Raw genomic sequence first — 11,596 nt, 5'->3', positions numbered from 1 at the left:
TATTCACACCCAAGTAAGGGTCACAAGGTAATGTTGTGTGTAATAATTCAAGTTTCATTATAAGTATATATAAGTTATAAGGTCATACTGTAAACAAAACACTGTTACTGTGAAATTGTTATTTAGCCTACCACACAGCAAAACTCCCCATTCTTTTTTTAGTAACTGACCCCTCCCTCCACAAGATGTTCATAAATAATCAATAAGCTCATGAAATAGGGCAATGTTATATTCTATATATAAATAACTTAGCTGAAATGGCCTCAACAACGTTAGTATCGAGATGATACGACAACGACGTGCGGAGATACAGGATGCATGACGATGTAACACGACAAAATACAATACAAACATAACTTACACGTCTCTAACGCTGACAACAATAATCATTGTAGTGAATGAAGACATTGACCGTGTTAACCAAGACGACTGTCGGTCTTTCTTTTTTTTATACCGACAACTGGATTTGACACAAAGACGCTAATCACAATGGCGCGAACGATCAATATAATAATATATGGATGACAATAGTTGTATTGATGCCATTTACCTTGAGATTGAGAGCTGAAATTCCGCTTCGAGTTTGAGTTTGCCGCCGCATCCGGTTCCCCCGCAGAAAGTTGGACTTGCGTGGCTAAGATTGGCTGAAAGCAGGGAGGGGGGCGGGAGCTAGAAAGCTGAAATCCTCTGAGCGCCATTGGTTGGGAAAGATGAAAATTCTGAAATCCCCGCGACGCGATTGGCTTTGAAAGCTGAAATCGGGAGGACGCGATTGGAGGCTGGGAAACAGTCGGACGGGGGTGAGGTGCCGAGCCACAGCCGCCCCAGAAAAAGCAATTGGTTTTGACTTGACTAAACTGGGCTTTCTCTGAAGGAGGCTTTCTCTGAACCTCCAAATGATCCCGGTACCAGACCAGAGAGCTGCTGTTTTGTTTGTTTTACTAGTTGGACTCAGAGGGGTCTCCGATAATCTCCTCATAGTTTGGCTCAGAGGAGACTGTGGTTTTCTCAGGAGCTCTTTGAGGTTGTGAAGAAAATATTTGTATCTAAAAGCACTGAAATTACCCAGCGTGCTATGGTTTCTCACATCCTCTGCCAGGTGTATCACTTTATGCACATTGTCAAAAATGTACTTTTTCCCATACAGTTCCCCAAAATGCTGCACAAACAAAACCACAAGCTCATTTAATCAATGCACTCGTCTGTGAATCTTGAGTTGGAAAGAATAAGGGTCCCAACAGAAAGCAGCGAGAAGTTGTGATAAATTGCAGTGTCAACATTTCCCTTCAAAGTAATTGGGCCTGTGTAGATCACAAACTGTCTAAATTCTGTAGCCTTCCAGCTCTAACGTTCCCTTGGGACCCTGGGTCTCCGAGCAAACTTAGAATGTGTGATAATTATTAGACACACAAGCACACTGAATCATTTAATTTTACAGATATGTGCTCTTTAGCTAAATTGTTATGTCAACCTGCTCACTGTACTTGATCCCTCATCCCTTCATATGGAAATATTTGCCCTAACCCCCCTGCTTTAAATGTAAAACAAAAAGGTCAAATGAGTCTCAAACCAACATTTTAGATGTGATAACTTTCATGTTATTAGACAACTGTTGAAGTTTCCCTTGAACAGGATGGTGGAGGGCTGGGTTTCATCTGGACCCCCGATGTCTGTAACATAGCTACGGCCCTGTATTGAGTTAATTCTCTGCTGTCACGTGCACGGCTGCACAATGCTGGCTTATTATTAGAGCCAGCGTGAAAGTCATGTGGCTGAATTATTCCCTCAGAGACCAACTGGACCGTCACACCGAGCCGGTACCGACGGGGACGGTGACCCTGGACGGTTCGAGCTGTAATGATGATATGAATGCAAACAGTAAAGTATTAAATCACTGAAGACATGTTTTAACCACCGTTATTGTTCATATTGAATGCAGCGTCACACTGATTCTTCTTCACCCTGACGTCGGATTAGCGCTGTGACGCGTGACGTCACACGGGCTGGGTTTATTGTGGTGTAGAAATACTGGAGAAGCAGCAGACAGCGTCGGAGCAGCTTCTCTGTAAAGTAAGATATTTCATGTTTTATAATGTTAGTATGAACAGTCAGTGATGCGTTTACGTGCTGTAGAAGATACTGCAACAGATCTGAAGGCTGACAGTGATGAGACCTACTGTTCGCGCTTCATAACGGCTGTCTGTGGATATAATTAGGATACAGTTTAAAACATGTATGCTCTTTAACATTGGCTGTGTTATCGTGGAATACAATGAGAGACAGTTTGTTGTTGTGGTGAAATAAAACGTCAGACATTTCACTCCCTGAATGATCGGTCAGAAGATTAATCCACGTGATGCTCGGGTTTGGCTCCAGCTGGGCGCGAGTTCTCTGTTTTTCTGTTGCAGCCTCCATTATAGGATTTAAATGTGTTCACTTCTGTACACACACGTTTGTCCTTTAACGGAGAGGTCTTTAGAAAACCCACTGACTTTCAGTGATGAAGGAGGAGAGGGAGGGGAGGACAGAGATTCTTCCTGTTGTTGTTGTTGTTGTTGTGTCTCTGAGCTCCATCAGAGTCCACTTTAATTTTTGAGGTGTTCAGAGGTACACGTTTATTAAATATAAAGTAGATTAAACTTTATTGATCTATAAATGAGGGAAAATCTTTTTTAGAAGTAAAGGAGGGAAAAATATTATTATTATTATTATTATAGAATTATTATTACCATTAATAATGCTTTAACAACAACAATATTGATATGTACAATAATATGTTTCATGATAACATCTTTTTATTTATATAAGTTTATTTTTCATGCCGTCGTTACGTAAACATTTATACATGTGACACAAATATAAAGCTCTACCCTCCACCAAGTTTGAGGGCTGTAAAGGAACTAGTTTTATCCAGATACTGATAAATCAGTGGGAAAAATATTATTTGACTTCTTTTGTCTTTAGAGTGAACAACTGAAAACGTTTTATACTAAATTAACTTTAAAGTCAGAGAAGAAGAAGCAGAACCTGCAGATATCTGCTGCTTTAAGATTATAATTTAATTTCTATCTGCTGACTAAAAAATCAACTCATCAGCTCTGTGACATTTCATGATATAGAAGAGACTCTTTTGTTTTAGTGTATTCTGTCTGTTTTCACATGAAGCTCTTGGTGGATGTAATCGTGTAATTTGAGCGACTGTTCTTGGATAGCAGATGCAAAAGTTTATAATTATAATTATTAATACATCAGATTAAGTTTCACCTCTACAAGCTACAGCATTAAAATGCTCTGACCTTTATTTAACAGTTGGGTGTACAATAACTTTAAAGGAGGTGGTTAGCTACAGGAACTTTTAATAATGTAACTGTCATTGTAGTATTTCCTACTTTACTGAAGGATCCGAATACTTCCTCCCACTCTGAAATACCTGCAGGTCGACTGTTAAAGAAAAACTTATTTATGTCTAATTTAGTTTCATTTAAAGTTCTCAAAACAAGAAACCAGTTAAATGTTGTCTGTCAGTTTGACCCCAAAACATCAACAAATAACAGTTAAATATTAAAATAGCGATGGCAGAAAGTTTTAATGTGCCCACCGTGTGTGTGTGTGTGTGTGTGTGTGTGTGTGTGTCTGTAGTTGTGTTTTAGTGTGTCGGCCTGCAGTCACAATGTCGTACATGCGAGCGGACAGCGGCTGGTCCCAGACGGGGGACTTTAACAGCCTCATCCAGACCTGCAGCTCCAACATCCAGAAGATCAGCCAGAACTGTGAGTGTGTGTGTTCATATCACAATGTAACACCCCTACACATGATGTAGTGTTCACTGAAGCTGTTCTGTTTCTGTGCAGCCGGTCAGATCAAGAACCTGCTCTACCAGCTGGAGACCCGACAGGAGACCTCAGAGCTGCAGGAGAAGCTGTGAGTGAGGGTCCGGGATTATTGTGGTCTCATGTTATCTTTATATGATCGAGTGTGTGTTTTAAGTCTCACAGTGTGTGTGTGTGTGTGTGTGTGTGTGTGTGTGTGTGTTCCTCTGCAGCCAGCAGCTCCAGCACTACACCAACCAGCTGGCCAAAGAGACAAACAGACACCTGAAGGAGCTCGGCTCACTGCCTCCTCCACCGTCTCCATCAGAACAGGTCCGTCCAAAGACAGTAGCTTTAATTTAAATTAAACTTTATACTCTGATACATCACATTTTTAATTAAAGGGAAATGATGGTACTTTTAAACCTTGACACTATTATATATCTTATGACTAACAGGTAGAAAAAGTGTCTGAATTCTCCAGTAGATGTGTTCATCCTGCATCAGTGAAACAGGCTGTAATGGCTGCAACATAATCCTTGATGGATCAAAGGTCGTCCACTAAAAGTTCTTGTTGTTTCCACTGACAGGCTCAGATTGTTTTTCTAAGTGTGTGACAACATTACAGAAAGGATCCCTACAGAGATAGACCTTTTAGTTACAGAGGAAGATGAATTTTTTAACCACAAACAGACGTTACATCGCTCTCTGCAAACACACCAGACTCCATTGACAAAAACAGTGATTTTACCTCACACAGCACAGGAGCTGCAGGATGAACACGTCTACTGGAGACATTCAGACCCTTTTATACCTGTTGGACATTAAGATCCCAAAATTTGTAAAGTAAATGATTCTATGTGCAGCGTCTCGTTAGCTGATCTACACTTCTTCAGATATCACAAGCTGGGCTGAAACAGAAGCACAACAAAAGGACCAGGGTGTTTAATTACTGTTGGTTATATAGTGAAACATTACATTCAGCCTGAAGATGTATATTAATGAAGGGTGAGTCGATGTTAAGTGTGTGTAATATGCACAACGAGAATTTAAATGTTTAAATTCCAAAGAGAAAACTGGAGTAAATGAAATCAGTCTCACCAGCATGTGCTGCCGTTCATCGATGGAAAGATAACAGAGTAATCATGTTAAAGGGAGGAATGCAGAGAGAATCATGATCATATTAGGCACATGTTTCTGTCACATGCAGGGGCAGTCGGTCAGTCCATGCATAGAATCCGTCTTTGAAGTTACTCAAGGAAGTTTTGTTTGGCTTTTACATCACAGTGTCACAGTGGAAGACGATGACTTGACTGTCAGCCAATAGGGTTAGACGATGGCCTCCTCACTGCACAACCGCAGTTTACTTTGTGTTAAGTTAAGAAAGCCGCCTTTGGAAACCTGAGGAAAATCATCTCGATACAAATTTGGTGCACAGTCCACATGGAAGGGGCTATTTTTTCTGCTCAAAACTGAACTGTATCTGGTGCGGTATTGGTTATCCAACATCGGTCGGGCTCTAACACGAGCCAATCACAGCACAGTAGGGCGAGACATCTCCGACGTAATCTATAGTGTATTCTACATTAAAATCGAAAATCTGTAGGCACATGACCGGAATTTTGTACAAGGAATGTTCTGGTTTCTGTTTCTGAGTAGTATAAACCAATCACGTATCAGCAGGCTTTGGTGTATGCAGGAAAACAGTCCGTGAGGAGAGCAAAAACTGGCAGAACAAAATCTGCCATAATGCCATCCTGGCTCCCATCAGCGTCATCTGATGATGAGTTAGCTTCTTATTAATCTCTATAAACAGACATCTGCAGCAAGTTCAGCAACAATCTGCTCTAGATCTAAAATTCAACTTGACAGAAATCTGTTTGATGCTGTGTTGGGAAAGCCGATCAGTGTTTTGATTCCCTGACTTCCTTGAATGCATCATAAACGATGGCTCCGCCCTGTGTCAACAAACTAATGTTAAAGTAGTGTTCTTCTCCTCTTGAGGACAGACCTGACAAAGCTTCATGTTGACTTGTCTGCATCATGATGTTGTTATTTCAGCAAACTGAAGAGCCGTTAATTAAAGTCAATCACAAGAAAATCTGTTTCTGTTTGGGCTTCATCCCGCTGAAGTAAGCCAGAGTGCAGCCTCTGTGTAACTTACTGTTTACAGTGAAACTGAGACTCAGCACAAACAGATGAACGGGCACGGGAAAGGAAGTCTGGGCTGGAAGTCGTTTATTGCTAAACACTGGCTAAACCAGAATTCCCGACATGTTCACCGGCGCTCCCAGAGGATATATCGTTGTCAGACTATAGCCGGTGGGTTCCCAAATTGACATATCCAATCTCTTACATAAAGGCTGAACGCTCAGTCAAAATTCTACATTCAGATGTTCCTGCTCATCGAGCAAGAAAAAAACCTCGATTAGAAAAGTGAAAAAAAGATCAAAGTGAAGGCTCCTGACACTGTGCTCATCCTGCCCCATTCTCTTTACTGAGGTGTTCAACCCTGTGTCCAAGCTCATGAACCACATGATTCCTTTAGATTCTCTGTGACAAACATTTAACACCTAAAATGTTCTTTACTCCGTCCCACCGTCGCTCCCTGTAGAGGCAGCAGAAGCTGAGGAGGGAGCGTCTGATGAATGACTTCTCTGCAGCTCTCAACAACTTCCAGCTGGTTCAGAGGAGAGCAGCGGAGAAAGAGAAAGAGTCTGTGGTCCGAGCTCGAGCTGGATCCAGAGTCACGGTGAGCACCAGAGACTGACAGCCACTAACATCACTCTTTAAGACACAGGGATTACTTCACTGAGTGTTAATGTGATGAGAGCTGATGCTGAATATTTGTTTGTTTTCATGTCTGCAGGGAGACGGAGGAAACGTGAGCGATCAGCTGGTGACCTTTGAGAAGTACGTTTCCTCTCTGTGTTTTTAATATTCTACTTCAGTCAATTCTCTGCCCACCATTTTTTTTCTTTATTTCCTGTAGAGACTGACTAAAACATAACCTGTGCAAATATTATATATTATATTATAGTACAGAGGATGCATTAAGGCGTGTCAGCCTGAGGAAAGAAGCTGCCTGTATCCCTCCTTTACCTTTGACTTGTTGTACTGTATGTGTGTGATTGTGCAGGGAGGGAGACTGGGGTCAGAGCCTGACTCAGACTGAGGAGCCCCCCATCACAGAGGAGGACCTGGAGACAATCAGGGAGAGAGAGACCAACATCAAACAGCTGGAGGTATCAGAGGACATCCTGCACACTGTAAAAACACACCGCTCTGTTCACCTGTTAACTCACCTGTTCACCTGTCTCTAATCAGGCCGACATCATGGACGTGAACCAGATCTTCAAGGACCTGGCTGTGATGATCCACGACCAGGGAGAGACCATCGGTGAGTGACAGGAAGCTTACATGAGCACTGAGTTCTAGATGTGAGCGTGCTCGTAAAGCTCCTCCTGTGATTGACTGACAGACAGCATCGAGGCGAACGTGGAGGGAGCCGAGGTTCATGTGGACCGAGGAGCCACCCAGCTGCAGAAGGCCTCCTACTACCAGGTGAGCGAGTGAATGATGCCGACAGTGAGAGAGTGAACCATGCTGACAGTGAGAGAGTGAACCATGCCGACAGTGAGAGACTGAATGATGCTGACAGTGAGAGAGTGAACGATGCCGACAGTGAGAGAATGAACGATGCCGATAGTGAAAGAGTGAATGATGCTGACAGTGAGAGAGTGAATGATGCTGGCAGTGAGAGAGTAAACCATGCTGACAGTGAGAGAGTGAACCATGCTGACAGTGAGGGAATGAACGATGCCGATAGTGAGAGAGTGAATGATGCCGACATTGAGAGAGTGAACCATGCCGATAGTGAGAGAGTGAATGATGCTGACAGTGAGAGAGAGTGAATGATGCCGACAGTGAGAGAGAGTGAATGATGCCGACAGTGAGAGAGTGATCCATGCCGATAGTGAGAGAGTGAACCATGCTGACAGTGAGAGAGAGTGAATGATGCTGACAGTGAGAGAGTGAACCATGCTGACAATGAGAGAGTGAACCATGCTGACAGTGAGAGAGTGACCCTGCTGACAGTGAGAGAGAGTAAATGATGCAAACATGAGGAGACTCGACGTCAATAAGTTTATAATCTAATACATCTCATTTGAGTGTATTTTGATTCAGTCTCACTAAATTGTCCTGCTGATGGAAAAAAACTCACTTAAGCACCAAATGTGTGTTAATCTGCTGCTAAAAATAGTCCCCAGTAAATGTCCTTTGAGAAACAATAAACAAGACCTGCAGTGAGCAGCTGTTTAGGAATAACAGAAACTATGTTAAGCGCAAGCGTTGCATCATAAAGGTAGAAACTCTATGTCACAGTGAATCTGATTTACACATATAAACAAACAAAGTAACTGTCAGCTGTGCGCTGAAGATCAGACGGGGTCGTAAACACTTCAGTTAAGATGGAGAAGTTTGCCGTTGTCCTTAAGCAGAAAACAAACGTGTGCAGCATTCGAGTCTCAGACAAACTCCCCCGAGGACAATATAAGTATATTGTTTCATATCGTATGGTTTAAAAATATATAAGGTATACCATGGTATCATAATATATAGTACTGTATGATAGAATGTATATCATGCGTTGTATATTACATGTTGTATCTCTGATATTGTGTCATATGGTAACCTGCCTTTTGGTTTAGTAAAAAAACATTTGAGATATGGAAATCTGTTCCAGCCAGCGGCAGGCATTTATTAACATCCTGACAGAAAACACACTAGAAACCTCACGCTCCCACCATCTGCTGATCATCCATCTTATTAGGTTTGAAATGGACAGCTCCTTATTACAACTGTAATTAATCAAAGTGTTTATGGAGAGTGAAAGGACTAAGTAGAAACAGTGTGTCCGACAAAGCAGCGCTGCATCTCTCGCCGCCAGTTTTTAACCTTCTAATAGAAAATAAAACAAAATGTATTTGATTGCTGACACTGGCTCAGATTGTTCTAAGTGAGCCTTTTTGAAAAAGAAAGTTTATATGTGTCGTCGTGCTTTAAGACTTTTATCTTCAGAACAAATCAGTGGGCTTTGACTTTAAATCCACAGACAGGAAGTCAAAAATTAGACTGACAGTCAGACTGACAAGTGTTGATTTAGAAAATATGTATCGCTCATACTTCCACTCTGTTTAGTGAGCCAGATAAATATGAAGTATGTCCCATAATACCAGAATGTGCCTTTACATCCAGCTGCAGTTTGCAGTGTGTAAGCTAGGTAAGCTATTGCGCTTTTTGGCCATTCTGACCCACAATCCTTTGAAACGGAAGAGATGTCACTTTGACTTTACTTAAAAAAATGTTTGCATGTTCCATATGATACAAAAAGAAAAGAATAATAAAGTATAAATAATGTTATATTTTTGCACCCTCAGTTTTCAGAGATTAGAGAGAAAAGTAAGCGAGCACAGACAGACGTGTTGCAGACTGTGACAGATGCTTGGGCCATAAGGTCAAAGTTCAAGGCTCAGTTGTAAGACGCATTATGTCCCAACTGTCTGCATGCTGTGTGCACAGTGTACCGTTTACTGTCATCATGATGTCTGTGTTAAACACTAACGCAGTGAAGTTTTATATCTGTGGCTCTGATGGTTTCTGTGGTGTGTGTACAGAGGAAGTCCCGTAAGAGGATGTGTCTGCTGGCCATGGTGCTGTCGCTGGTGCTCCTCGTCATCATCATCATCATCTGGCAGGCCATCAAATGAGAGAAGCCCCGCCCACCGACACCTTCTGATGACTTCCAGCGTGTGTGAGTGAGTGTGAGGGACAGAGTTTTATATGTGACGTCTGCTCTTAAGTCCGAGTACGGCCCAATCCCAACCTCCAGCTTCCACGTGGAGGGACATCATCTGCCCGCTCATGTTGAAGGCCTGGAGAGAGTCTTTTCATTTCAACTAACACAGAGGATCTAAATGTTCGTAGCTTTATTTTGGTAGTTTGCTAAAATATATAATCACTGTACAGAGTCAAAGTGAAGGTGTGGCTTCTCACCTTCTTTCTTTGATGTCTGAACAATGTGTCTCATCCCTTATTTTTAAACCTTTTCACACACTGAAGCACAACACACCATGAACTCTGTGAGGGTCTGGAGCTCAGGCTGGAGGGTGGAGGTTGTGATTGGGCCGATGATGACATGTAAATCCCTCCCATATACAAATATGAAACAATCCTCAGAGTACGTGTTATCACCTCTGTAGGTCTGTGTCTTATCTAATGCAATGTTGCACAATTTTGTATGCAGTAAATTCAAACACTATAAACCGTTGTTAAAAAGCAGTGTCTGTTTAGTTCACTTGTTGGAAAGAGTTTAATAAAGTCCCACCTGATGATGATGTGATGGTGTAATGTCTCGTTTTGTCCACCAGGGGGAGAGCAAAGCTTGGTTACAGACGGAGGGATCTGATATTATAGCTGACCAGCACATGCAGCCCGATTTAAATACACTGATCACAGCTGTAACACAAGTTTGTTTCAGAGCTAAAACAGATCATAAAACACTGCAAGACCAAACAGATGTTTTTAAATGCTTTAAATCCTTTTACATTTGAAATGTGCTGAATTGTATATATGTTTGTGTGTGTTGACATGGGAGAATAGAGTGCAGGCACGTTCACTAGTCCGACCCCTCTCTCACCTCGGATCTTATGGCTCCGTTCCTCTCGGGAAGGAACGAAGCTTTAAGATCCGGCTCCCATCAGAGAGCCGTAATTCACAACACTATAACCCAAAAATAAGGAGGGAGAGCAATACAGATATCGATTGATTTGGGTTCATAAAACCCACATGAACAGGCTTTATTCTAATCTGAACATAAATCTTACTTTCCTTCATTTACAAGAAAAAGAAATGCTGAAGCAGTTTTTCTCTCTTTTTTAATTACTGGGATTTTAAAGGCTCACTTTCGAATTTTTAATATTGATTAATTTCTTTGTTTATTGATATAAAATGATAAATAAAATGTGTAATTTGTAGTTAAATACCATCTACTACTGCTTGATACAGTCCGTCATGTTCCATAAGGTCACATTTTTGTTTTCATTTCATTAATCTTGTTATTTCCTGTTTTACTTTGAAATACTTGCGCTCATCTCTGTCTTTCAGATGCCTCATGTGTTTATCTCCATTTACAGATTCTACATAGAAATGTAGAATCTGTAGGCAGGGATGTGGATTTCAGGGAAAGCAAGTGTTCTGGTTTCCATTTGATGTACGCTTGTAGTCCGAGTAATATCGACCAATCACATATCAGCAGGCTGCGGCGTATGCTGGAGAAGCAGTCCGTGTGGAGAGCAAAAGCAGGCGGTACGTAATCCGCCGTAATGACATCTCAGCTCCCATCACACTATCAGACGATGACTTATCTTCTTATTAATCTCTATAAACAGACATCTGCATGCTAACAGCTAACAGCTAACAATCTGTTCTAGATCTAAATTTCAACTTGAGATAAATTCCCTGACGGTGTGTCAAGAAAGCCGTTCAGTGTTTAGATTTCCTGACTTCCTTGAATGCATCATAAATGATGGCTCCGCCCTCCGTTCAACAAACTTGTCATGTTAAAGTAGTCTTCTTCTCCTCTTGAGGACAGACCTGACAAAACTTCATGTTGTCCTAATCTGCATCATGATGTTGTTATTTCAGCAAACTGATGCCCCCGCATGTTCAGCTTTGTCCCCAGAGGCTATAACGTCGTCAGACGAGAGCCAATGGGAGATTTTGTC

General features: G+C 41.7%; 1 protein-coding gene across 1 annotated transcript; it reads left to right on the top strand.

The window, feature by feature from the left end:
• The first annotated feature begins 1,988 nt into the window (after window positions 1-1,988).
• On the top strand, window positions 1,989-10,207 carry stx12l (syntaxin 12, like). The gene is made up of 10 exons (XM_069656171.1): window positions 1,989-2,070; window positions 3,640-3,770; window positions 3,852-3,921; window positions 4,043-4,142; window positions 6,424-6,561; window positions 6,679-6,722; window positions 6,949-7,054; window positions 7,137-7,209; window positions 7,291-7,373; window positions 9,488-10,207. Exons 2-10 carry the CDS (start codon window positions 3,671-3,673, stop codon window positions 9,578-9,580), a joined length of 807 nt encoding a protein of 268 aa, XP_069512272.1. The 5' UTR covers window positions 1,989-2,070; window positions 3,640-3,670; the 3' UTR covers window positions 9,581-10,207.
• The last annotated feature ends 1,389 nt before the right edge of the window (window positions 10,208-11,596 follow it).

This window comes from Semicossyphus pulcher, unplaced genomic scaffold (genome assembly GCF_022749685.1).
Source record: "Semicossyphus pulcher isolate SPU_LCO1_2020_fin unplaced genomic scaffold, fSemPul1.0.p SCAF_9, whole genome shotgun sequence".
Classification (NCBI taxonomy): Eukaryota; Metazoa; Chordata; class Actinopteri; order Labriformes; family Labridae; genus Semicossyphus; species Semicossyphus pulcher.
The sequence above is the reverse complement of the archived record's forward strand: the minus strand, read 5'-3'. Positions and strand labels throughout refer to the sequence as shown.